Here is a 27,295-nt window from a genome sequence, read left to right as displayed (position 1 = left end):
TCTTTGGGATCTCACACATGACAAGGGCTTGAGCAGAAGGCATTAAATCCGTCTATCGGAAATTCGTATTTCAGATTTTTTTGCTGTTCGGCATTTTGGCAATACTCGGCAAGCTTGCAGGTCCAAGTTAGAGACTGCATGCATTCATTTGAGCATCTGTTGGCCAGTCACTTCCCTAGTAGGACCCTAGGATGGGAGCCATTCCCTTCATCCCTGCTATCTCACCTCCCCAGGCATTGTGGCTGCCCTGACCTGGCCGGCCTCACTCCTCACTGTCGCCAATGTCATCGACAACCCCTGGGGGGTGTGTCTCCATCGATCAGCAGAAGTTGGCAAGCACCTGGCCCACATCCTGCTCTCCCGGCAGCAGGTACTTGCGGGGTGGCACAGGGCACAAGGGGAAGTCAGGGGCTGACTTGTGCACAGACATCAGCCTTAGCGGCAAGGCCGCTTGGAGGCAACCCAGTGGTTTTGGGGAAGTGAACTCCAGTTCAAGTAATGAATGTGTCCCAGGATGAACAGTAAGAATTAAAGACTCTGCAGCTCTAGCAGGTATGTAGGTGAGGACGGAATAACAGGGGCATCTCCAGGTAGGAACAAGTCTGGGGGGACTCTGGCAGAAGCAGAAGTGGCTCCCGTGTGTCAGCTCTTCATTCAAGAGTTTAGGATAATCGGGCTCATTTGGGCAATGTTTCAGTGGAAATCTCTGACTCGGTTTGCAATGAAGCCAGTAAAGTGAATGAGTCCAGGGGTCTCAGCTGGCCACAAATGGAATTCCCACATGCTGGTGGCCTGGTGTTCCTTCCCAGAAGTGTAAAGCTACTTTGTGAGTTCATCTTCGGTGTTCTAAATACCGTGTAAAATGGTTAGAAAGAGAAATCATCATAAAAGAGGTACTTACCAAGAGAATAAAACCATCCCCTTCAAAGTAAACTTGAATGAATGGAGACCAAAGCTTGAGAAATAGTACCAGAAATGACTGCATTGTCAGGACTTGTTTTGGCTACAAGTGGGAGAAAACCCAGAATAACAGCGGCTTAAACAAGGTAGAAGTTTATTTTCCTGGAGAAGTCTAGCAAGGTTGTCTAATAGGCTGCTGTGGAGCAGAGACCCAGGTTCCTGCTACCTTGTTGCTCTGTGGTCTTGACCTTGTATCCGAGATGACATCATCTGAGCTCCAAGGAGCAGGAGAAGGGAAGAACTGAAGAAGAAACAGCAAACCTCACAACATTTCAGTTGATGTCTTGCTAGCCAGAGCCTAGTCACATGACCATTCCTAACTGCCACAGCAGCTGGGAAATACAGTCCTTATTCTGAGTGACAATGAACCCAGCTGGAATTCAGTTACTATATATAGAAAAAAAGGGAGGATGAGGCCAGGTGTGGTGGCTCACGCCTGTAATCCCAGCACTTCGGAAGGCTGAGGCGGGCAGATTGCCTGAGCTCAGGAGTTCAAGACCAGTCTGGATAACGTGGTGAAACCCCGTCTCTACTAAAATACAAAAAAAAAAAAAAAAAAAATTAGCCAGGTGTGGCAGCGTGCACCCGTAGTCCCAGCTACTCCGGAGGCTGAGGCAGGAGAATTGCAAGAACCCGGGAGGTACAGGTTGCTGTGAGCCGAGATCGAGCCACTGCACTCCAGCCTGGGCAACGGCACGACTCTGTTTTTAAAAAAAAAGAAAAAGAGGATGGATATTGAGGGATGATAATTAGCAGTTTCTGCCCTGCAGGTAAATTGCTTGAGAAACTGGCCACCCCCTTCAAAATCCCTGTGTCTTTGTCAAAAGACATAGCAAAGTCCTTTGGCAGGCTTGACTAAGGCAAAGGCCAAAGTGACTTTGGCTTAGATGAGATAGAAGTTTGTTCTCCCCCAAGTAACAGCCTGAGTGTCAGCATCTGGGGCCAGGTGATGTGTTAGTTTCCTACTGCCACTGTAACAAATTACCGCAAATTTACCAGCTGAAAACAAATTTACTATTTTACAGCTCTGGAGGTCAGAAGGCAAAAATGCATGCCTTAGGGAGGCTCCCCTTTCCCTGCCTATGCCAGCTTCCAAAGGCCCAATTCCTTCACCATTAAAGCCAGCAGTGTAACACTCTGAAATCCTTCTCTCTGTTCCTCAGTTTTGATCATCACATCACCTTCTATCTGACTCCTGCCTCCCTCTTATAGGGACCCTTGTGATTACCTTGGTTCCTCCCAGATAATCCAGAATAATCTCCCCATCTAAAGACCTGTAACTTAATCACATCGGAAAAAAACTTTTGTCGGCCTGGTGGGCGAGGTGGTTCACGCCTGTAATCCTAGCACTTTGGGAGGCCAAGGTGGGCAGATTGCTTGAGTCCAAGAATTCAAGACCAGCCTGGGCAACAAAATAAACCCTGTCTCCACAAAAAAATGCAGAAATTAGCTGGGTGTGGTGGTTTATACCTGTAGTCCCAGCTGTTTGGGAGGCTGAGGTGGGAGGATCACTGGACTTCAGGAGGTGAAAGCTGCAATAAGCTGTGACCGCATCACTGCACCCCAGCCTGGGTGACAGAGCAGGACCCTACCTCAAATAAATAGCAAAGGTCCAGCTGGGCACAGTGGTTCATGCCTGTAATCCCAGCACTTTGGAAGGGCAAGGTAGGCGGATCACCTGAGGTCAGGAGCTTGAGACCAGTCTGGCCAACATGGTGAAACCCTGTCTCTACTAAAAATATAAAAATCAGCTGGGCAAGGTGGTGTGTACCTGTAATCCCAGCTACTCCAGTGGCTGAGGCAGAAGACTCACTTGACCTGGGAGGCAGAGGTTGCAGTGATCCCAGATCATGCCACTGCACTCTAGCCTGGGCAACAGTGAGACTCTGTCTCAAAAATAAATAAATAGGCCAGGTGCTGGCTCATGCCTATAATCCCAGCACTTTGGGAGGCCAAGGCAGGTGGATCATTTGAGGTCAGGAGTTCAAGAACAGCTTGGCCAACATGGTAAAGTCCTGTCTCTACTAAAAATGAAAATAAAATTAGCTGAGTGTGGTGGCGGGCACCTGCAGTCCCAGCTACTGGGGAGGCTGAGGCAGGAGACTTGCTTGAGCCCGGGAGGTGGAGGTTGCAGTGAGTCGAGATTGTGCCACTGCACTTCATTCAGCCTGGGCAGCAGAGCAAGACTACATCTCAACAAACAAACAGAAAGACCCTTTGCTATACAAGGCAACATTCACAGGTTCCAGGGATTAGGGTGAAGACATCCATGGGCAGGTGTTATTCTGTCTCCCACATGGGCAGCTTCGTAATATTGGGAGCCCAGCTTCCTTCACTCTTGTGGCCTCTCCTCCTGAGCACACTGGGCTTTTCTCTCTCTCTCTCTCTCTCTCTCTCTCTCTCTCTCTCTCTCTCTCTTTTGAGACAGAGTCTCACTTTTGTCACCCATGCTTCAGTATAGTAGTGTGATCTCAGCTCACTGCAACCTCCACCTCCCAGGTCCAAGTGATTCTCCTGCCTCAGCCTCCCAAATAGCTAGGACTACAGGTGCCTGCCACCACGCCTGGCTAATTTTTGTATCTTTAATAGAGTTGGGCTTTCACCATGTTGGCCAGGCTGGTCTGGAACTCCTGACCTCAAGTGAGCCTCCCGCCTTGGCCTCCCAAAGTGCTGGGATTACAGGCATGAGCCACGGCGCCCAGCTGTGCTTCTCTCTTGTCCAAGACAGATCTTCCAGCGTTACGTGTGCGTTTCAGGCAGTGGGAGGTAGGACACTAGGGATGAGGAGTATGCCTGGAAGTCACTGCTTTTGCTTGCCTTCAGTCCTTTGGCTGAGCCTCAGCCCTGTGACCACCCCAAGCTACAGAGGAGTCAGGGAAACTTCATCCTTGGCCAGGTGGCTACGTGTCCAGTCCCGCTCAGGAATTCTATTACTAAAGGACGAAGGGGAGAACGGATGACGGGCAGCGGCCAGCAGGGTTGGCACAAAGCTCCTGCAAGATTCAAACTGTTTAACAGAGGATTTTCTAGTGTAGTAAGTGGAGTGGTGTGGGGGTGTGGAATACGTGTATTGGCACAAAACCAAGGAAAAGGAATAGACTGGTAAAATCAGGCTGGGCCTCCAGAACTCAACCACTCCCCTCCTCTCCTTCCATGTAAGCCTGTACCCAAATGCCCTGAGATAACTTTCATTTTCTTTAGAGTCTTCACATAATGAGTTGCCTTTTCTACAAGTCCTTGAGTCAGAAGATTCCTCTTTCCATTTGACTTACTACTTTATCTTGTCACTTAGAACCAATATCTTGTGCCCCACCTTCCTATCTAGAAACGGAACAGTTGTCCCCTCCTTGTCACTCTTTGCCTTTTTACCCCTCACACCCGGGGTGCCTTCTGTCTAATCTCCCCAGCTCCAGAAGGGGTTCCTGCAGCCCTGCAGCCATTTGCCAGAAGGCAGATCAGTCCAAGGGAAGTTGCTCTTGTAATTGACTAGCCCTGTCTCCTGGGACAGATGAGACAGTGACTGGATAATGGTTTGAGATGAAAGGGAATTAACCCAGCCGGGGGCTGCCTCTTGGCCTTGGAGGAAGCCAATTCCAGCGACAGGTGGACTCCTGCATAAATGAGGGTCCTGACTCTGCTGATTAAGACATCAGAGCTCAGGGACCGGAACAGCACGTGCATGATTCATTAGATGAGAAGCAGGTGGTAAGGAATGTGCACAGGCTGCCCTCCTCTGGCCTGATGTTTTGCTAGAACCAGCTGTATTCCCTCCAGACACCTGTGTCCTTTTTTCCTTCAGGGCCGGCGGCCTGTCACCTTGATCGGCTTCAGCCTGGGTGCCAGAGTCATCTACTTCTGTCTGCAGGAGATGGCTCAGGAGAAAGGTGAGCATGGATTATTGTCACAGACGGAAACCCTCCACAAGCTTATTCCGTGGGACCGAAGTTCTGGGCCAGGGACCACGAGCCTTGCAAAATGTGTTCCCAGTCCTTAGAAATAATAGTTAAATGTTAAAAATAGTTTAAAAATCCAGAAAAATTGTCATCAAACTGTTTGGAGAATGATTTTTTTGTATGTAAATTAGAGTCGATGCAAGATGGACTGTGCTGTAATGATGACACTGGCTGGTGTTCTGAGGCACTTTCTCAAGAGCGAATGAAGAGGACAAGAAGTTAAAAATGAAGGTGTTGGCAGGCCCATGTTCCCGCTGAAGGCTCTTGCGGAGGATTTTTTCCTGTCTCTTCCAGCTTCGCGTGGCTGCCGGCAGTCCTTAGCGTTCCTTGGCTTGTACTCACGTCACTCCAGTCTCTGCCTTTCCTCTTCTCTTCTCTCATAAGGACAGAGTCATTGGATGTAGGGCCCACTCTCATCCAGGATGATCCCATCTCAAGATCATGTACTTGATTATATCTGCAAAGACCCTTTTACCAGAGAAGGTTGCATTCACAGGTTCTAGGTGGACATATCTTCTGGGGGTTCACCATTCAACCAGAAACAGACACCTTTGGGAGTGTGTCCTGCCTCCAGTGTCATCCTTTCTGTGCGAGGCAGTTAAAAAGCTTGAGGGCCACTGCTTCCGGCCTTGGGTAGGTGAGGTCTCCAGGGCAGAATGCTGGTTTTGGACAGATGTGTCAGCAGGGGCTGCCTGGGAGGGCTGGTTGGGGGAGTGAGTTGCCGAGCCTGGGGCACTTGGAGTGGTTCACTGCTCCTGGGACATGGGCTCACCTCATCTCAGTGGAACATAGCAGGGGCAGGCCTCTGAAGGCAAGAGAAGGAACTCAGAGAGAAACCGCTGAACCCGGGAGTGGAGGATGGATGGGAGAGAAGGGTTGGAGCTTAATATGGTTTGGCTGTGTCCTCACCCAAATCTCATCTTGAACTGTAGCTCCCATAATCCCCACATGTCATAGGAGGGACCCGGTGGGAGGTCACTGAATCATGGGGGCAGGTTCTTCCCATGCCAGTCCCATGATAGTGAATAAGTCTCATGAGATCTGATGGTTTTATAAAGGGCAGTTCCCCTGCACACACTCTTGTCTGCCGCCATGTAAGACATGCCTTTGCTTCTCCTTTGCCTTCCACCGTGATTGTTATTTGTTGCTGAAAAACAGCCTCTCCAGACATGGTGGCCCAAAGCAGCAGTGACTGACCATTTCTCACAGGTCCATGAGTTGACACGACAGTTCTCTTTTCTTGCCTGGGCTTAGGCATGCAGTTGTAGACAGAGCCAGAACACCCAGAAGGTCCAGGTGGACCTCACTCGTGTGTCTGGCCATCGGTGCTGGCTGTCAGCCAATGCAGACTCCTCCCTGCTCTCCAGATCCGCTTCTCCCAGGGAAGCCTTTGAAAAGCTGCCTCTGTGCTGTCATCATTCTGCTTCTTTCCTTGTCATCTTTCCCTCCACCCTGGCAGCAAACCATGTATCTGTCGGGCACATTACCTAGAGAGATGTAGTCTTATTGATAGAACCAATTCTTCATTTAGAGGAGAAGGCATGTCTCTTCCTCCAGTTAGCATAAATGCCAAGTTTAGATCGTTAGTACAGCCAAGCCTTTAATTCCCCTGCCAAACAAATTGAATTAATTGCCATTAACCATTTGGCCGTGGTAACCGGAAGTTAAGTTGCCTATCAGCTGTCCCCAGAATGTGAGGCTGGAAACTGGCAAGAGGGAGGAGGGAGGCAGGCGGCCTCTTGGTGACAGGGCTGGTTAGTATGATACTGGGAAGTTCCTGCACTACAGGCTTTTGGGGGATGTTTCCCAAAGCAGCTTCCTTCCAGCATCTATCCTGCTTGCTGTTCCCACCCCTGGATCCTCATGGCCCACGGGTGAGAATCTGGGTTTTTGTATTAGGCAGACCTGGATTTGGCTCCCAGCTTTGCCACTGACTAGCTGTGGGACCTTGGGCTAGTCACTTAGCCTCTCTGGGCCTCCACTTCCTCAAAGGATATGGGCTTTGTACACTTACTGCAAAGGATCGTGAGGGGGGATGACATGATGAGTGTGTAAGTTCCTGGCCCCACTTTGGGCCCCTCAGTAAATGTCCTCTGAATTCCAACCTGAGAACCTGTTGTGCACAGGGAACCATGGCGAGTGTTGTGTAGAGGTCAGAACTTATCATTTTGTGTCTGCTCTCCAGTCCCACATTGGACGTGAACTCCAGGTAGGCAGGGTCTGCCTTGAGCCCCGCCGCCTCACCAGTGCCCAGCACAGTGCCCGGGAAGATGGAGGGGCTGGACTTCAGGCAAGGGAATCAGGCACATGCTGCTGTGCGCACAAGCTAGTGCAGACCCACTGAGTGCCAGGCTCTGTTCTGACCACTTGCAAGTATTAACCCATTCCTTCCTCACTGCAGCCCTAGGAGGGAGGAACCGCCAGTCTCCCTGCTTCAGACTGGAACACTAGGCTGGGAAGTGAAGCGACAAGAATCCTAAGTGCCAGAGCCAGGATTCAGGTCCAGCGAGTCTTGCTCTGGAGCCTTCACTCCTAATCACCATGCTGTATTTGGCAGAGGGCAGCTGGACTAGGGCAAGGCCTCCCAGAGGGTCGGACAGCACTGGCAAAAGGCTCTCAGGAGTGTCTAGAAATGGTGGCATCTGGTGTCTCTGCAGCCTACGTAAGAGGCCCCCCAGGTGGGGTGGTGGGAAATGCTAACAGGTCGGGGGGGTGGGGAGCCTGGCACTGCGCCAGGCTAAGGAGTTGGGAACAACTGTTTCAACGCTGGGGAAAAGGCTGAGGTCTTTAAACTGTGGAGTGAATGAGTCACGGAGTGGACCCTGCCAAGGAGGACCTGAGGGGGTACAGGTATGAGCATCTTACAGTTCACACACACACACACACACACACGTGCAAACACACGCACACACCTGCCCACATTCATACACGCATCTGCACACACACCGCAGCAACTCGGCAGACCCCAAGGGCTTCTAACGTCCCCACCCTTCTCTAAACCAGTGCAGATGTCCCAGCATGACTCACGGGGCCGCACTCGTGATCTGCCTTCAGCATCTTCCCCGCCTCTCTCCGCCTCACATGCCCGGCTCCAGCCGACCAAGCTCTATTTCCAGACTGTTTCCTCTTGGTCCGTCCTCCCCATCTCCTTTTCTAGGTGATTCCTACTCATTTCTCAGGTCTCACTGTGTCTGGAGCTTTCCCTCCAGTAATAAAGATAGTATTAGTAATAGTAGCAGCAGTAGCTGCAGCAGCACACACTGTGTGGCACACTGTGTTTTCAAGGCACCAGACACACTTCTAAGCTCATCTTATGTATTATTTCATGAAGTCCTTCCAACAGCTCTGTGAGGTCGGCACTGTTATCACATCCATTTTACAGAGGAGGAAAAAGACGTACCGAGCTTAGGGATTTGCCCGAATCACACATCTAGGAGGTGGCAGAAAAGGCATTCTGGCTGGAGATTGTGTGGTCTTCACCCGTACTCTAGACTGTCTCTCCAAGCCACACTCCATTCTTCCCTGAACATCCTTCCCAGCGGTGGTCTCTCTCCCTGTTAGATCCCCCTGCTTGCTCGTCTGTCTGTCCAGTCCACTGGTAACTGTCACCTAGAGGCACACATCAGCACCAGGTGGCCATTCTTTTCCCTAAACACATACATGAAGCCCTTACATGGAAGGGATCAGGCACCCCTATTTTGGAAATAGTTCCCCTGGGCAATTCTGGTATACAGCCCAGCCCACAAACAGGGCGAAGGTGGCCAGGGGTCCTGTTTCTCCTTGTCACTATATCCTGAGCCTATCACAGTGCCTGGCACATACGAGGTACTTGATGGACACATGACCCATGAGCCAAGTGGAGGAATCAATTCTGTGTCGGGGCAGTGCCTGCCCTGCTCAGCCACGCGTGTCCTCAGTGCTTAGCACAGATAATGACAAACATTTGAGAGTAGAAGGGAGTCCTTTTAATATGGGCACCACAGGTCTTCAACATTTTATTTAGAAAACTTTTTTGTTTTTTTTTTTTTTTTTGCTCTTGTTGCCCAGGCTGGAGTGCAGTGGTACAATCTCAGCTCACTGCAACCTCTGCCTCCCAGATTTAAGCAATTCTTCTGCCTCAGCCTCCCGAGTAGCTGGGATCACAGGTGCCCGCCACCACACCCAGCTCATTTTTTGTATTTTTAGTAGAGACGGGGTTTCACCATGTTGGCCAGTCTTGTCTTGAACTCCTGACCTCAAGTAATCTGCCTGCCTCGGCCTCCCAAAGTGCTGGGATTACAGGCATGAGCCACCGCGCCCGGCCTGGGAAACCTCTATATTGACAGATGAGCAGTTAGTCCGCAAAACAGGAAAAGAAAAGAAAGAAAAAAAGAAAACTTCTACATTTTAAAAGAAGTAGAAGAAACTAAGACCCAACGCTTTCCAAATGACAAGAATTTGATAGGAATCTGACTCCAAGATGAACCCAGTGGACAAAAGTACAGCTGGCATTTGCCCCCTTTCGTCACCTTCAGAAGGAAGAATTTGGGCCCAGAAAACTCTAACCCCGGTCTTTACTTTTTTAAAGACAGGGCCTCCCTATATTGTCCAGGCTGGTCTCAAACTCCTGGTCTCAAGGGATCCTCCTGCCTCAGCCTCCCACAGCACTGGGATTACAGGCATGAGCCACCATGCCTGGGCCCCATAGTCTTTATTATTAATCAGCCTGATCGTTTCCCCCTTATGTCATAACTTCCCATCCCTGTCTCATTCCTCATCTAGACAGGAGATGAGAAAGCACGCTGGTTATCCTCTGCCTTGACCTTGGTCAAGAACACATTGAAACCAGGTCCAGCGGCTCATGCCTGTAATCCCAGAACTTTTGGAGGCTGAGATGGGAGAATTGCTTGCTTGAGCCCAGGTGTTCAAGACCAGCCTGGGCAACATAATTTGCCTCTACAAAAAATTTTAAAATTAGCTAGGCATGGTGGCACATGCATGTAGTCCCAGCTACTTGGGAGGTTGAGGCAGGAGGACCACTTGAGCCCAGGAGGTTAAGGATGCAGTGAGCCATGATCATGCCACTGCACTCCAGCCTGGCGACAGAGTAAAAGCCACAATGAGAGGGGTCTGTCCCTTAGTTGGCCATGGCTTATGCCAAATGTGAGCAGCAGCTGTGCACACCATTCATAGACACGTGGCCGGCTCTCTCTGTGGAACAGAAGGCGGCTCCTCCCATGTAGGTGGGTGCACAGGCCCTGCTCAGTTTAAAACCCCCACTGCCCCCATCGGCCTTCACAGCAACTCCAGGTGGAAGGAAGAGCTCTCTCATGCTGGGTCTCAAAGCCATTTATATCCCGTTTTCCTTTTTCTTTCCAGAGGGTAAAGGAACCCCTGATGGTTCACAGAAGTGGGGAGTTTTAAACAAAACACCACCCACCTGCAGAGGGGAACAGAAAGGTCCTGGTCTCGAGAGCCAAGCACTGGAGTCTGACCTCCCCCGTTTGGGGACCTGAGGCCAAGGAAGCTGGTGGGGACCGGAGCAGAGTCCTTCTTGCCAGTCTGCCTTAACCCACCCCACAAAGCACAAGGCAGAACAAACCAAAACAGGGACATAAGGACATACTTGTGACCACAACAATGCACTCGCACTCGGGGCCTGGCCCAGCAGGACGCAGCAAGGAGCAGGCCTCTGCCGTCACAAATGATGGGTCACACGGCTCTTCCCCGCTGAGAAGCTGCCAGCTTAGTTGCAACAAGTATGTGAGCTCTGGAGTCAGGCTTCTGGTTTGAATTCCAAACCCACCGTGAAGCCAGTCACGTAACCTCTCTGAACGCTTACGTGAGACACAGCCGTTAATAGTATCTACATCAGGTGGTTTTTTTTTTTTTTTTTTTTTTTTTTTAGGAGGATTGTGTTTAGGCAATAGGGCATATAAATGCTGGCCTATAGTGAGAATCCAGAAATACTCACTGAGCATTGATCATTTCCTAGAAACTGTTAATAAATGGGAGTAGGCATGTAATATGATAGCAACACCTCCCTCATGGATGGCATGGACCCTAGACCTCGTTGAGGAAAAATTGACCTCCCCAGGGTCAGGGCCTCCAGTTCCCGTCCCTTCCCATGGCCACACGGTCTCCTATCTACCCTTTTCCTCAACAATTCCCCTCCCAGGTCCTTGCCTTGTATTATCAATGGAGCATGTCCACATCTCCACATGGTCAAGACTGTCAGTGAATACTTCACCCTTTGCCCAGGGCTGCTGTTTCACATGGAATTCCTCCCAGCTCCACTGCCTGGTTTCAGGCAGCCCTGCTGTGTAACACCCAATTCATCTGCACACTGAGAAGACCCTCTCCTAATTGCAGGATAGCTGTCATTATCTGAGTTAAGGGATATAAAAGAGGAATTACTGTAATGCATGTGAATCCACTAATTGTTTTCTGGAGTCCCTTGAGAGCTAGTAAGGAAATGGAGCAGTAAATCCCACAGTCACCCAGAGCACATAATCCTTTAACCAGCCTCCCCTCTCCACTGCCCCTAACATACTCGTCCCTCCTAACCCCCCTCCCCAGGAAAAGCTGCCTGTAGAATTAACTGTCTTCACAGCTTCCTCTCCCTTTTAGGGTGATTCTGCAAATCCCAGGGGTGGCTCCTCTAGGGATTGCCACCCTTCCCAAGGTGCCCCTTACAGCCTGGCCTGCCCTTCCCTCTAGCTCAGTGTGGTCAGCTTCCTTTCAAATGAGTGTTGAGACTACAAGCCTCCTGAGGGCAGGGATTGTGTCTGACTCACTTCTGTGCCTCCCGTACCTGGAATAAAGCCAACAGAGAGTACATGCTCTATAAGTAAACAGAACTTGAAGTTGAATGTTATCAACATTCACGGTGTATCAGTCAGGACAGCCTGGGTTATGCTGCAGTGACAAACATCTCCAATATTGCAGAGGTGTGGTACAACAAAGGTTCATTTCTCACTCATGCTATCTTGGTAGCCAGGGGAACCCTGGTTGTTGTAGACACCGAGGTCGAGGGAGCTCCATATCAATGTATGGTTCCTCAGTAAGAGACAGAGAATGTGGTGAGTTATGCACTGGCCCTTAAAGCACCTTCACACAGAAGTAACAAATGTAACTTTTACAAACACTTCATTGGCCAAAGCCAGGCATGGAGACATTCTTCACATAAAGGAGGGGCCAGTAAATGTCTTCCTACTATGTGCTCAGAGACAGAGAGCTAGAGCTATTTGATAAACAGCATACAGCTTATCCTTTTTTTCTCTCTTTGCTAAGTGTTTTTACTGACATCGTTTTGTTTAATTCTCACAGCAGCCAATGAAGTAGGCACAATTTTTTTGTTTGTGGTGTTTGTGTGTATGGGTATGGGTACATAGTAGGTGTATGTATTTATGGGATGTGTGGGATCTTTTGATACAAGCATGCAATGCATAATGATGACATCATGGAAAATGGGGTATCCATCCTCAAGCTTTTATCCTTTGTATTACAAACAATAAAATTATACTCTTAAGTTTTTGGGGTTTTTTTTGTTTTTGTTTTTGTTTTTGAGACAGAGTCTCCCTCTGTCACCCTGGCTGGAGCGCAGTGGCGCGATCTCAGCCTCTGGGTTCAAGCAATTCTCATGCCTCAGCCTCTGGAGTAGCTGGAATTACAGATGCCCACCACCACACCCAGCTAATTTTTGTATTTTTAGTAGAGACAGGCTTTCACCATGTTGGCCAGGCTGGTCCCGAACTCCAGACCTCAGGTGATCTGCCTGCCTCAGCCTCCCAAAATGGTGTGAGCCACCACACCCAGCCTCTTTTAGTTACTTTTAAATGTAAAATTAAATTATTATGGGCTGGCCACCATGGCTCACACCTATAATCCCAGCACTTTGGTAGGCCAAGGTGAGCAGATCACTTGAGGCCAGGAGTTTGAGACCAGCCTGGGCAACATGGCAAAACCCTGTGTCTACTAAAACTACAAAAATTAGCCGAGCGTGGTGGGGCGTGCCTGTAATCTCCACTACTTAGGAGGCAGAGGCACAAGAATCACTTGAACCCAAGAGGCGGAGGTTGCAGTGAGCCGAGACTGGACCACGGAACTCCAGCCTGGGTGACACAGTGAGACTCTGTCTCAAAAAAAAAAAAAAAAAAAAATATATATATATATATATATATATATATATATATATATATATATATATAATTGACTGTAGTCACCCTGTTGTGCTATCAAATACTAGGTCGTATTCACTCTTTCTAACTACTTGTACCTACTAACTATCCCCACAACTTACTCTTATATCTACTATGGGGTCTCATATTCCATAAGGATACCACTAAATGGCAGCTTCTATCTCCTGAACACAAACTAGAACTTCATAGTCAATTAGCAGCCAGAAGGCCTTAGCTGGATTCAGGCCTCTGTAACTAATCCTTAGCTAAGATCTCAGCCAAGGCACCATTATCACGAAGACTGTGTCCTTATCTGAAAAACAGGACCATTCCTTTCTTCCCCTGCTTGGAGAACAGAAGTACACCTTGATGGAAAGGCAGAGTGGGGCAGGCTCTGAGGGTGCTTGGGTGAGATGATGGTGCCCGGGAGGCCAGGAGCTTAGCCAAGGGGCCTTCACGCAGGCAGAGGTCGGAATGACGCCCAGCACAGTACCCAGCAAAGCAACAGAGCCAAGGCCAGTACAGAGGCCTGGGTCCAACCTGGCAGGAAGCAGGGCCCAGGCAGATCCCAGCCAAAGCTCTGGGGTCCTTGACAGCACTTGGCCTCAGAACATGCCCAGTGCCCAGAGAGTGAGAGGAGATGACCTGGTGAAAATGCCTCGTAACTCAGAGCTGCGCATAAATGTGAATGACATAATCATCATAGTCATTGCAATAGTAGCAAAGCAGTAGCCACCATCTGGGAAGGCCTAGCTCTCTGCCCATTTCTTGCACAGTTTTACGTATCCCTTCCACCCTCATAATCACCCCATGGAGCTGGTAGCTCTGCCTCCAGTTTCAGATGAGGAGAGTGGATTTAGAGAAAAGTGGAATAGCTCGCCCTAGAATGAGGATTTTGACATATCTTTTTCCAACTCCAGAGCTCCTCCTTAAAAACAAACAAACAAACAAACAAAATCAACTTTTATTTTAGGTTCAGGGGTATATATGCAGGTTTGTTATACAGGTAAACTCGTGTCACAGGGGTTTGTTATGCAGATTATTTCATCACCCAAGTACTAAGCCTAGTACTCAATAGTCACTTTTTCTGATCCTTTACCTCCTCTCATCCTCTCATCCTCCACCTTCAAGTTAGCACCAGTGTCTGCTGCTCTCCTCTTTGCGTTTATGAATTCTCATCATTCAGCTCCCACTTATAAATGACAGCGTGTATGCTATATGATTTTCTGTACCTGCGTTCATTTGCTAAGGATAATGGCTTCCAATTCCATCCATACTCCTGCAGAGAACATGATCTCATTCATTTTTATGGCTGCATAGTATTCCATGGTACATATGTACCACATTTTCTTTATCCAGTGTACCATGGATGGGCATTTAGATTTATTCCATGTCTTTTCTCTTGTGAATAGTGCTGCAGTGAACATACAGATGCATGTCTTTTTATGATATAATGATTTCTATTCCTTTGGGTATATATGCCCTTTAATGGGATTAATGGAATGAATGGTAGTTCTATTTTTAGCAGAGCTCCTATTTTTTTTTTTCTTACCTTATTTCATCCCCTTCTGGTTGGATGTTTTCAATCAAAGCAGTATCCCAGATGAGACCTTTTAAGCAGAGAATTATCAAGATCAAATTCACTCCACTAGCTCATATTTGTTAAGCACCTACTGTGTGCTAAGCACTAGGCTAGGCTTTAGGGAGTTGACAGCTAATAGATAGAGCACCAACCTCACAGAGCTTAGGTGGAAAAAACTACCCTCTCAAAAACATGGGTTCAGGTCTGGCAGAGTGGTGTGGGGATCAGCAGTGGTGCGTGTCAGTCATCCCATGGAGCACCTGGCGCTTAGTTGGTGCTTGGTAAAGGGGGCTTACTGCTGTTCCATACCAGATTCAAGGCCAGCCCCCTGGGTGGCGCGGACATCCCTTTGTCTGCATGTCCTGTCCTAACATAGAGACCATCATCTCTACCACTCCAAACTTGAGAGCACTTGGCTTAGGAAACAGGAGTCACAGAAGCCGGCCCACCAGGACGCAGAGGCACATGCTCAGCAAGGCTCCAGCCTCCTCTGCTGCTCCCACGTCTCCAGGCATTCAGTTTGGGTTTGCAGAAACCCATCCAGGGCTGAACCCCGCTCTACCATGCGTCATCCTAGAGATCTGTAAGGCATCTGGGGAGATTTTTCTCAACTGTTATTCAGATTCTCAGAGCAGTCCCCCCACATGTTCAGATGTGCCCAGGAGGAGGGGGAAGGGCTGATTTCCCATGGGAATCCCTGGCTTTCTGGATGAGTATTTTGAGTGCGTCATGTAGCTAAGGAATTGTCTCTTCAGACAGAAACAGGCCCAAATTCAACTGGCATTTACTGAGATTCCTACTACCTGCTTGTAAGATCAGTTGGTTCCCTATCTTCATCCTCCTTCTTCTCCTCTGGGTAGGTCACAGTTATTGGTTTCTGCAAACCCAGACCGCCTGCCTGGAGGTGTGGGAGGATCAGAGGAGGCTGGGAGCCTTGCTGAGCACTTATTATGTGCCAGGCACAGCTAAACACTTCACATGCCTTATTTAATTCTCAAAACAATCCTCTGGGGTTTTAATTATCCCCATTTTACAGATGAGGAAACTAAGGCTTACAGAGGTAAAGTAACTAGTGCATGGTTACAGGACTAGCATGATGAAGCTGGAATGTGGATCTACAGTGGATGACCCGGTGCAATCTCAGCTCACTGCAACCTCCACTTCTCGGGTTTAAGCTAATCTGCCTCAGCCTCCTGAGTAACTGGAACCACAGGTGCATGCCACCACACCCAGCTAATTTTTGTGTTTTTAGTAGAGAGGGGGTTTCACCACATTGGCCAGGCTGGTTTGGAACTGCTGACCTCAAGTGATCTACCCACCTCAGCCTCCTAAAGTGCTGAGATTTAGGTGTGAGCCACCGCATCCTGCTAATTTTTGTATAAAAGTAGAGGCGGAGTTTTACCATATTCACCAGGCTGGTCTCAAACTCCTGACCTCGTGATCCACCTGCCTTGACCTCCTAAAGTGCTGGGATTACAGGCGTGAGCCACCATGGCTGGCCCTATGTGGTTTTTTTTGAGACAGTCTTGCTCTGTAGCCCAGGCTGGAGTACAATGGCAATATCTTGGCTCACTGCAACCTCCACCTCCCGGCTTCAAGCGATTCTCCTGCCTCAGCCTCCCAAGTAGCTGGGATTACAGGTGCCTGCCACCACACTTGGCTAATTTTTGTATGTTTTTAGTAGAGACGGGGTTTCACCCTGTTGATCAGGCTGGTCTAGAACTCCAGACCTCAAGTGATCTGCCCACCTTGGCCCCTCAAAGTGCCCCATGTTCTTATTCATGACTCAATCTCCAATCCTTGTAGCCACCTAAGGTCAGGATCACTGTCTCCATTTCACAGCTAAGGAAGCAGAGGCTCAGTGTGAGGCAAAGCGATTTACCTAGGTAGGTCTTTAGGATTTTTTTGGTTGCAAGTCAGAGATTACCATCAACTGCACTTCCTAGAGTCACACCCAGAGCTCTCCTGGGTACAAGAAGGAAACCTGGGGGCTCAGGGCAATTCTTGTTTCCTCGAGTCTAGGCATCCCATCCCTATACACCTGTTCTTACTGCCTAGAATTCTCCCCAGTCACCCACCCGTCCCTACATGGAGCTGCTCAGACAGTCCTTCAGGCCACGGCTCAAAAATCCCCTCCTCCATGCTCCACGTGGCAGGAAGACTCGGGCTTGGAAACATGCATTGATAGAAAAGTTGCTTCTTGCAAAAAAGGTGTAAACTGGTCAGATTTCAAAAGACCTGGCTCATCGTAATAAACACACACAGAGACGCCAGGAACTTAAAGGGAAACATACACACACTCACAATCACCAAGGTTACTGAGTTTTCATTAGCCTGTTCTTGGGAAAAACAGCCATTTTCTCATGAAATCACTGAAGCCAGCCTCACGGGCCTACAGTGTCTTCAGACATCAGCATTCCACACACTAGGGACAAAGCTGTTCTCATTAAGAAATCAGCAGCTTATGGGAAATGTCCATTTATTTGGGGCGCAAGACTAGGCAAGATGTCCCTATTATTTTTGTGTTATCTCAGAGAACAAAGTGGGGATTTGCCTTTGGTGTGGGCACTCATCACAGCGGGATGGGACATTCATGCCACTGCTGATGGCAACGGTCTTGTTCACTCTGATCCTTACAGCATCCTTGTGAGGTATTATTCAGCCTTTATTTATTTATTTATTTATTTATTTATTTAGAGGCGGAGTTTTGTTCTGTCACCCAGGCTGGAGTGCAGTGGCACAATCTCGGCTCACTGCAACCTCCACCTCCCAGGTTCAAGCAATTCTCTGCCTCAATCTTCTGAGTAGCTGGGATTACAGGCGTCTGCCTCCACGCCCGGCTAATTTTTTGTATTTTTAGTAGAGACGGGGTTTCACCATCTTAGTCAGGCTGGTCTTGAACTCTTGACCTCGTGATCCACTCACTTCGGCCTCCTGAAGTGCTGGGATTACAGGCCTGAGCCACTGTACCCAGCCTATTCAGCCATTTTACACAGATATAAGGAGAATCACAGATAAAAGGAGACTGAGACTCAGAGAGCTGAAGGGATTTTTCCAGAGTCAGAGCAGGAAGGTGGCCGAGCCGGGCTTCACACCCAGAGCCATCACCCACACTCGGGTCACGGCACTGTGTCCAGCTGCCTCCCTGCACCCTCTGGGTGCTTTGCCCATCTTCGTTTCCAGGCTCACCATGTTGGGTTACGATGCATCTGCCCGCAGGCCTCTCTGCCCTGCTAGATTGTGGCCAGCTGAAAGGGAAAACGCATGCTCACGGTCACCAGGCACTGTCTGTTTTGTCCCCTCGGTATCACCAGCTCCTGGCTGAGGCCTTGGCAGGTAGAGGTGCCCAGTACACGTTAGGAGCTGATTCACTCATAAGGGACATGAAGGCAGCCATGAAGCTTGCCGTGAATGTTGCTTGCACAGGACCATGCTTGAAGGCTGCCGTGAATGTTGCTTGCACAGGACCATGCTTGAAGGCTCAAACTGCCTTGGCAAAGTGGACTCCTCAGCCCCCAAGGCCTGGCCCAGCTGTTTGATCTGTTGCCCAAACTTCCCAGTGACTGAGCTGTGCTCAACCCGCTTCGTTCCAGACTGTCCATCAAGTTTGATCGTCTGGCACACACACAGCCTGTGCAATGATTCTGCCCACTTGAAACCAAGACAAAAGATGCACCTGCCAAATGGTTGTGCCTTTGGGCAGAAACCAGCATAGTCAGAATTCCCAGCAATCAACAGTCCCCCTCCAGCAACAGTCCATGTCTCAGCCTAAGGCATGAATTTGCTTTGGGAGTGACTGACCCCCTAACCAAGGGTATTTCTGGCCCCAGCATGTGGCAGAGGCAGGGAGGTGGTGCCCGCTGCCAGGAACAGCCAGCATCTGAGCAGTCACTTCGGGACTCGGCCCAGATCACAAGGGGGCATTCATCTTTTCTATATATTTGCTTTTTAAAGTCTTTAAAATATTAAGTAGTTGGAAAGCAAATTCGATTCCAACTGACTCACAGTAGCTGGTTGAGCCAAGAAATGGCCGCAGGAAATCAATTGCCGCTTCGGGTTATTCATGCATTTATTCTCCTCTGCATCCAAAGGCTTTGAAGGGAATTGACTCAACAGATTATATATCGCCTGTGCCCCATGGCCCTGTCCATGAGATTGGCAAGACACTGAGCTGAGCCAGCCTGCCTGCAGGTGTCTTCATTCAGCAGTGTAGAGCCTGAATGAAGGCTCATTCTCTCCTGAAGAAGGCGCTGCTAGAATATATCAGAGCCAATGTGCTGAGCGTCATTTCATTCTTTTGTCCCATGAACACGAGACTGTGGACTCCTAGACTTAGGGTTCCAACAGACGTTTGAAATCATCTGGTTCAAACAAACATCCACACTGTGCAGGATCCCCTTGACATCGTCCATCTGTCTACTACCTCTGCTTAGTTGCTTCTAGTAACAGGAAACTTACTACTCTGCCAAGGGTAGTAAGTCAGGAATTTAGAGGGCTGATCAATTTTATCTGAGAGTGAGTTGCTGCTAAATTGTGACACATCAGGCCCTGCCCAGAGAATCTGTTAACGTTACTGGTGTTCGAATATGCAGAGAGATGAGGCATGTCCAGGGAAGCCGCTGGCCCCTCAGATAGAGTCCCAAGGGTAGAAGTACCTGGAAGATCAGCATGTCTCTAGATTTGGTCCTGGACTTTTCCAAAACTTGTGTGTGTGTGTGTGTGTGTGTGTGTGTGTGTGTGTGCACATACATGTGTGTACATGTTTGGTTTGGTTTGGTTTGGTTTGGTTTGGTTTGAGACAGGGTCTCCCTCTGCCACCCAGGCTGGACTGCAGTGGCACAATTTCAGCTCACTGCAACCTCCGCCGTCCCCTAGGCTCAAGCCATTCTCCCACCTCAGCCTCCTGAGAAGCTGGGACTACAGGCACTTGCCCCCATGTCCGGCTCATTTTTGCATTTTTTGTAGAGACAGGGTTTCGCCACGTTGCCCAGACTGGTCTCGAACTCCTGAGCTCAAGTGATCCATCCAAGTGCTAGGATTACAGGCATGAGCCACTGCGCCCAGCCACTAAATATAATTTTATCTATTTTGCGCCCAGAGCTGAGCAGTCCCATTAAGAAAACTCACAGGAGACAGTGTTGAACACTGAAGGCTGCTTCCTCAAGGTCCACTAGTAACTGCCACTCTCAAGCAGATGGAGCACGTGTCCACACTCGCTGCCTAAGCTCCAGGGAAACAAATTCTCTGCCGAAGTTTCTGTGATGAGCACAGGTGTATGGAGAGAATGTTCTGCAGGAGTATATTTTTCCTGGCCCCCACAGTGGGCCCTGATGGCTGTCTGAGTCTCAGAAGGAGATCCCCTCTCTGGGGACCATTCTCAGTTTCCTCCCCTCCCAGGCCTCCGCTTCAGTCAGAACTTTGCATAAACAGGTCTCATGTATGAGTCTCAGTACATAACAACAACAGAAGAATCCAGATCCTCTACAGCAAAGGAACTTTCCTCTGAGGTTGGAAGGAATTCCAACTGGAGAAGAAAACACCCCAAAGTCTCATTAACTTACATGTTAATTAATCATGTCAGTTCGGACGGGCGTGGTAGCTCACGCCTGTAATCCCAGCACTCTGGGAGGCGTGTGGGTGGATCACCTGAGCTCAGGAGTTCGAGACCAGCCTGGCCAACATGGCAAAACCTCATTTCTACTAAAAATACAAAAATGAGCCAGCCATGGTGGCGCATGCCTGTAATCCCAGCAACTCGGAAGGCTGAGGTAGGAGAATTGCTCCAACCCAGGAGACAGAGGTTGCAGAGAGCCAGGACTGTGCTGCTGCACTCCAGCCTGGGCAACAGAGTGAGACTCCAACTCAAAAAACAAAACAAAACAAAACAAAATCTTCTCAGTTCCCAGCACTGTGTAATGGAAACTGGTTTTTCCCCCCTGTATCTAAGATTCCCTGATTATCAATCCTGCATTGTCAGTGTTTTCAAAACTTGTCTTTTAGAAAATTGCCAGGCCCATTTTTTTTTGCAGAGCAGGAGATAAAAATGTTTCTGCCTGTGGGTCAGTGTATACGCAGGACCTGTGATTTAATGACAGACCCTGAGTTTTGGGGACCCTGTCTTTGCCACCCCACCACAGGGTGTTCATGTGTGAACTCTGACCTTCCAGGTTTCTACTAGGCCTTCATTGTTCTTTATTTTTCTATCTTCTGTTGATTCGTTTCCTTAGACACCCATTTATTTATTTATGCAAAGCCCCATTATTTTTCCCCAAAAGATTTTCAGGCATTTTGGGAAATACAGCCACTGAAGCAACAACTTATGGGCAAATACAAAACATCAGGACCCAGAAAAACAGAAATACAAACAGGAGCTCTAAGCCCATTGGAAAGATCCAGTGCAAGGTGGGGCAGGCCCTGAGCAGAAGGCACTCGGACCCTGCAGCCAGGCCTGGATCAGAATTCCAGTTCCACCACTTACCAGCTGAGCAAACAAACCCCATGTGCTGAGTCTCTATGCCTCAGTCCTCTCGCCTGAGAAATGGGTCTAGTAATATTTTCTTCATAGGACAATTAAAAGGATTAAGTGGAGCCAGGCGTGGTGGCTCATGCACTTAATCCCAGCACTTTGGAAGGCTGAGGTGGGAGGACTGCTTGAGGTCAGAAGTTCAAGGCCACCATGGCCAACATAGTAAGACCCCTGTCTCTATTAAATAAATAAATAAAATTTCAAGATGTAAACAGAGCCAGATGTAGTGGTTCATGCTTGTAATCCCAGAGCCTTGGGAGGCCAAGGCAAGAGCATTGGTCACTTGAGCCTAGGAGTGTGGACAGCCTGTACAACAAAACGCAACTCCATCTCTACCAAAAACAAAACTTTTTTTTTTTTTTTTTTTTTTGAGAAGGAGTCTCGCTCTGTCACCCAGGCTGGAGTGCAGTGGCATGATGTCAGCTCACTGCAACCTCCGCCTCCTGGGTTCAAACTATTCTCCTGCCTCAGCCTCCCAAGTAGCTGGGACTGCAGTTGCCTGCCACCACATCCAGCTAATTTTGTATTTTTAGTAGGGACAGGCTTTCACCATGTTAGCCAGGCTGGTCTCAAACTCCTGACCTCAAGGGATCTGTCCACCTCAGTGCTGGGATTAGAGGTGTGAGCCACCTTGCCCAGCCAAAAAGAATTATTTTTAATTAGCCAGATAGGGTGGTGTACATCTGTAGTCCCAGCTACTTGGGAGGCTGAGTCCAAAGGATCGGCTGAGACCAGGAGCTCAAGATTGCAGCAAGCTATGATCGCACCGCTGCACTCCAGCCCGGGTGACAGAGGGGGACCCTGTCTCTAAGTAAATAAATAAATAAATAAAGCACTTAGCAGAATGGCTCACAAGTAATAGGCATCCAGTAGCCGCTATTTTATTACTGTTGTTACTATATTTATCTGTTATTATCCAGTGTTGTAACTGAGCTACTAGCTTCTCAGCAATCAAAGGAAAAACAGAAAAAGTTGACTGTGTATTTCCCCTGTCTGTGAGGGGATGTAGTGATGCCAGCTGCACCTATAATGCATGCAACCTCTCCTTTTGAAAACTGAACTCAAGTTCAGATGTAATTAGCTAGCGGAACCTCGGATGTCTCTGCCTTAGGCTAGCTGGAAAGGTCAGGGCTGAAGTGTTCAAACCTGGACTGTGAGGAGAGTGTCGTGGTTGGGAATGATCTTGATGAGGTACCTGCCTGATTGAATAGAGATGTGTCACGAAGGCCACAGCGGGGACTTCTTCAGAACCCAGATGGAAGCTAATCATCTCTTCCGCTTCGATGAGCACCAGGGTACTTGGAAGCTGGAATTAGATGGCGAGTCTCAAGTTGGATTTTCATTTGAGTGGTTTTACATGAAGTATATTTAGCAGTTGCTTCATGGGATTGTTGTTGTATACCTGGATGGCAGGCTCAGGGAGAAATGGGAAGCATGGTTTCTAGTTAGTGCCGCTGCCTTCCTTGGCAGAAATTTAATGGAGAACACCTGCTCCTCCCCAAAATAAGAAACACAACAGGGAGCTGGTGCGTATCAAGCACCTATTGTGTGCCAGACAGGAACAGAGTCTGTCTCATTCTTCTTCCCAGTCACCTTGGAAGGTGTGGGCATTATTACACTGGCAAACAGGTGTTGCATTTTCTCTCTCTCTCCTTTTTTTTTTTTCTTTAAAGACAGGGTCTCACTCTGTCACCCAGGCTGGAGTGCAGTGGCACCATCATAGCTCATTGCAGTCTTGAACTCCTGGGCTCAAATGCCTCCCACTGCGGCCTCCCAAATAGCTGGGAACACAGGCACATGCCACCACACAAAGCTGATTTGTTTTTTAACGTCCCGTTTTCCTGTGTTTCAGCATTTTTAACGTCTTTTTTTTTTTTTTTTCACATGGCTAGTTTTTTAGTTTTTTTATAGAGATAGGGCCTTGCTATGTTGCCTTGGCTAATCTCAAACTCCTGACCTCAAGTGATCCTCCCACCTCAACCTCCCAAAGGGCTGGGATAACAGGTGTGAGACACTGCGCCTGGCTTCATTTTCTGTTTTTATTTTTATTTTATTTTATTTTATGTTTTTGGAGATGGAGTCTCACTCTGTCGCCCAGGCTGGAGTGCAGTGGTATGATATCAGCTCACTGCAACCTCTGCCTCCCAAGTTCAAGCAATTCTCCTGCCTCAGTCTCCTGAGTAGCTGGGATTACAAGTGCCCACCACCACATCTGGCTAATTTTTTTGTATTTTTAGTAGAGACGGCGTTTCACCATGTTGGCCAGGCTAGTTTCCAACTTCTGACCTCAGGTGATCCGCCCGTCTTGGCCTCCCAAAGTGCTGGGATTATCGGCATGAGCCACCATGCCTAGCCCATTTTCTATTTTTAAAAATGGGAAACCTGAAGCCTAGGGAGGTTAGCTGACTTCTCCAAGGGCACATGGCCAGTCACCAGCACACCTGGGATTCTAATTCATATATGTCAAAACCATTTCCTATTAACCCTTCTTTTATGCTGCCTCCTCTGACAAGCTTGCTGCCCTCAAAGAGCCTACAACCTAGTTAAGAAAATAAGATGCCATCCTTCAAACAGGTGAATAACAGAACCAAATGCCCCATCTCAAGGGCCTAGACTTTAAGGGCAGCAGCAGTTCTAAGGAGGAGCCTTTCCTTCCGGAAGGCAGGGAAGGTGCCAGAGAGGAGAGGGCAGGCTTTGAAGGACAGGTCAGCCTCGAGAGGCTTGGAGGCAGGAGGGAGGCTGGAGGGCCCAGGACTGGCAATACCCAAAATCCAGAGGCAGGAAGGGGCATGCTGGGAAGGGCCAGTGACTGTAGCCAGAGACCTGGACTCAGGTTCTGACTTGAATCTTTACTAGTCGTATTTTCATTTGATGTAGTTAATTTATCCATCAGCCAGCAAATGTCTCCTGGGACCTATGCCATGACATTCCAGGACCTGTTCAGAGCACAGAGGGAACAGTGATCAGGCAGTCCTCATTCCCACCAGGTGTGATCTCAGGTGGGAAGAGACTTCTCCCTGAACACCCCCTAAGTATGTTACAGTTTTTAAAGATATAGATTAAAACTTTGAAAATAAGTGGAAGGAACGAAACATCGAAAAACAGGGAGATCTGAGAATAAATCAAATGTAACTTTTAGAAATAAAAAAAAAATCATTGCAATGAGTACTGGATAAATTGAAGTGGGTTAGACAAAACTAAAGAGAAAAATAATGAACCGGCTGGGTGTGATGCCTCACACCTGTAATCCCAGCACTTTGGGAGGCTAAGCTGGGTGGATCAGTCGAAGCCAGGAGTTTGAGACCACCCTGACCAACATGGTGAAAACCCATTTCAAATAAAAATACAAAAATTAGTTGGATGTGGTGGTGCATGCCTGTAATCCCAGCTCCTTGGGAGGTTGAGGCGTAAGAATCACTTGAACCTGGGAGGTGGAGGTTGCAATGAGCTGAGATCACACCACTGCACTCCAGTCTGGGTGACGGAGAGAGACTCTCTCAAAAATAATAACAATAATAATAATGATAATGAACCACAATGCATCATGGAAGAGATAGATAGAAAATAGGAAATAAATTAAGGTTTGATATTTGCTTATAGAAATCCAAAAAAAAAAAAAGAGAGAATAGGGGACAGAGATAATTTATTGCCTGAGAATTTTTCCGAGTTAATCTCTGAGCTTCAAAGAGCATGGGTTTTTTTCTTTTCTTTTCTTTTTTCTTTTATTTTCTTTTCTGTTGTCTTTTCTTTCTTTTCTTTTCTAAGAGACAGGGTTGGCCAGGTGCAGTGGCTCATGCCTATAATCTCAGCATTTTGGAAAGCTGAGGTGGGCACATCATGAGGTCAGGAGATCAAGACCATCCTGGCCAACATGGTGAGACCCCATCTCTACTAAAATACAAAAATTAGCCGGGCGCGGTGGCACACGACTGTGGTCCCAGCTACTCAGGAGGCTGAGGCAGGAGAATCGCTTGAACCCAGGAGGTGGAAGTTGCAGTGAGCTGAGATCGTGCCACTGCACTCCAGCCTAGGCAACAAGAGGAAACTGTCTCAAACAAAAAAAAGAGACAGGCTTTCACTCCATCACCCAGGCTGGAGTGTAGTGGTACAACCGTAGCTCACTACAGCCTGAACTCCTGGGCTCAAGCCATCCTCCGGCCTCAACCTCCTGAGTAACTGAGACCACTGGCGCATACCACCATGCCCACCTTGATCTTGCCTGAAGGATTCTACCTGGGCTCACTCCTCCAGTTCTTTATGCGGATCCTGCCATAGCTCAGGACTCCCAAAACCACATCCCCCAAAACCAGCCACTTGCCAACGGCCTGGCATCATTCCTAGTGTTCTCCCCGCCCCTTCCCCTTCTCCCTGGGTGAGAATTTGAAGAAAGATTCATTCTGCACTAGTGTCTTCAGGGATTTAACCTGTTGCCTATTGCAGGTGAGCCAGCAGTATGTTGCAGTGTTTCAGACATATTGTAAACATCTGTGGTAGAGTGATGGCAAAATGCCCATAATTCCCCACCCCTGCCTGTATCCTGTATTTACAATGTGACCTTGAACCCCTCCCATCAAGAAGTGTAGTCTGTTTCCCCACCCCTTGAATCTGGGCTGGCCTTGGCCCATAGAAGGCACAGGAAATCGCACCATGCCTTTTTTTTTTTTTTTAATTTTGAGACAGAGTCTCGCTCTGTCACCAGGCTGGAGTGAAGTGGCACAATCTCGGCTCACTGCAACCTCCACTTCCTGAGTTCAAGCAATCCTCCTGCCTCAGCCTCCTGAGTAGCCAGGATTACAGGCATGAGCCACCATGCCCAGCTAGTTTTTGTATTTTTAGTAGAGACAGGGTTTCACCATGTTGATCAGGCTGGTCTCAAACTCTTGACCTCATGATCCACCCACCTCAGCCACCCAAAGTATGGGGATTACAGGTGTGAGCCACCACACCCAGCCCATATCGTGCTATTTTCAAACCTAGGCCTCAGAAGGCCTTTCACATGAATTCCACTCTCTTCTAGAGCCTCACCATAAGAATGGGTCCAGGTTAGCTCCTGGGGGATGAACAAAGCTGGGTCATCCCAGCCAGCCTCAGCCTACCCACCAGCCGGCTGCAGACACATGAGTGCACCCAGTGGGATCAGCCATGCCTGGAGGATTTTAGCAGAACTGCCCAGCCAACTTGGAGGCTCATGGGAAATAATCACAGATTATTTTAGGCCACTGACTTCTGGGATGGTTTGTTATACAGCGGTAGCTAACTGGTAGAAGACATGCGGCCTTCTATGTCCCTATGTCACATTTTGATAATTCTTGCTGTATTTCAAACCTTTTCATTATTACCTGTGCTCACTTTGCACCTCTGTGACACATTTGGTAATTCTCACAATATTTCAAGCCTTTTAATTATTATTATTTTCGGCAGGGACAGAGTCTCGCTCTGTTGCCCAGGCTGGAGTGCAGTGATGCGGTCTCCCCCCGCTCACTGCAACCTCTGCCTCCCCGATTCAAGTGATTCTCCTTCCTCAGCCTCCTGAGTAGCTGGGATTACAGGCATGTGCCACCACACCTGGCTAATTTTTTTTGTATTTTTAGTAGAGACAGGGTTTCGCTATGTTGGCCAGGCTGGTCTCAAACTCCTGACCTCCTGATCCTCCCACCTCGGCCTCCCAAAGCACTGAGATTACAGGCATGAGCCACAATGCTTGGCCAACCCTTTTTTATTATTATTGTGTCTGTTATGATGATCAGTGATCTTTGATGTCAATATTGTAATTGTTTTGGGGCACCACAAACATCATCCATCTAAGACAGTGGACCCACTAAATGGTGTGTGTGTTCTGATACTCTACCAACTGGCTGTTCCCCACCTCTCTCCCTCTCCTCCAGCCTTCCTATTCCCTGAGACACAGCAGTATGGAAATTGGGCCAATTAATAACCCTGCATGATGGATGGCTGGGCCAGGTGGCTCATGCCTGTAGTCCCAGCACTTTGGGAGGCACAGGCCCACATGGTAAAACCCCATCTCTACCAAAAAATAGCAAAAACCGAGCCCGGCATGGTGGTGTATGTCTGTAATCCAGCTTCTCAGGAGGCTGAGGTGGGAGAATCACTTGAG

At 48.6% G+C, this 27,295-nt stretch overlaps 1 protein-coding gene across 8 annotated transcripts in view; it reads left to right on the top strand.

The window, feature by feature from the left end:
* Positions 1-27,295, top strand: part of TMCO4 (transmembrane and coiled-coil domains 4) — a 116,030-nt gene that overhangs the window by 58,096 nt on the left and 30,639 nt on the right. For 6 of the 8 annotated variants that reach the window (XM_074380173.1, XM_074380172.1, XM_039474432.2 and 3 more), the window contains 2 exons: positions 234-370; positions 4,760-4,844. In XM_074380173.1, coding sequence (XP_074236274.1) covers positions 234-370; positions 4,760-4,844 — 222 coding nt within the window. Of the gene's footprint in view, positions 1-233; positions 371-4,759; positions 4,845-5,044; positions 12,424-27,295 lie in introns of those variants that run through there. The other 2 variants (XM_039474434.2, XM_074380176.1) reach the window with 2 other exon arrangements.

Source organism: Saimiri boliviensis, chromosome 11 (assembly GCF_048565385.1).
Source record: "Saimiri boliviensis isolate mSaiBol1 chromosome 11, mSaiBol1.pri, whole genome shotgun sequence".
Lineage (NCBI taxonomy): Eukaryota > Metazoa > Chordata > Mammalia > Primates > Cebidae > Saimiri > Saimiri boliviensis.
Note: the sequence above shows the minus strand (reverse complement) of the source record. Positions and strands in the feature narration are given on the sequence as shown.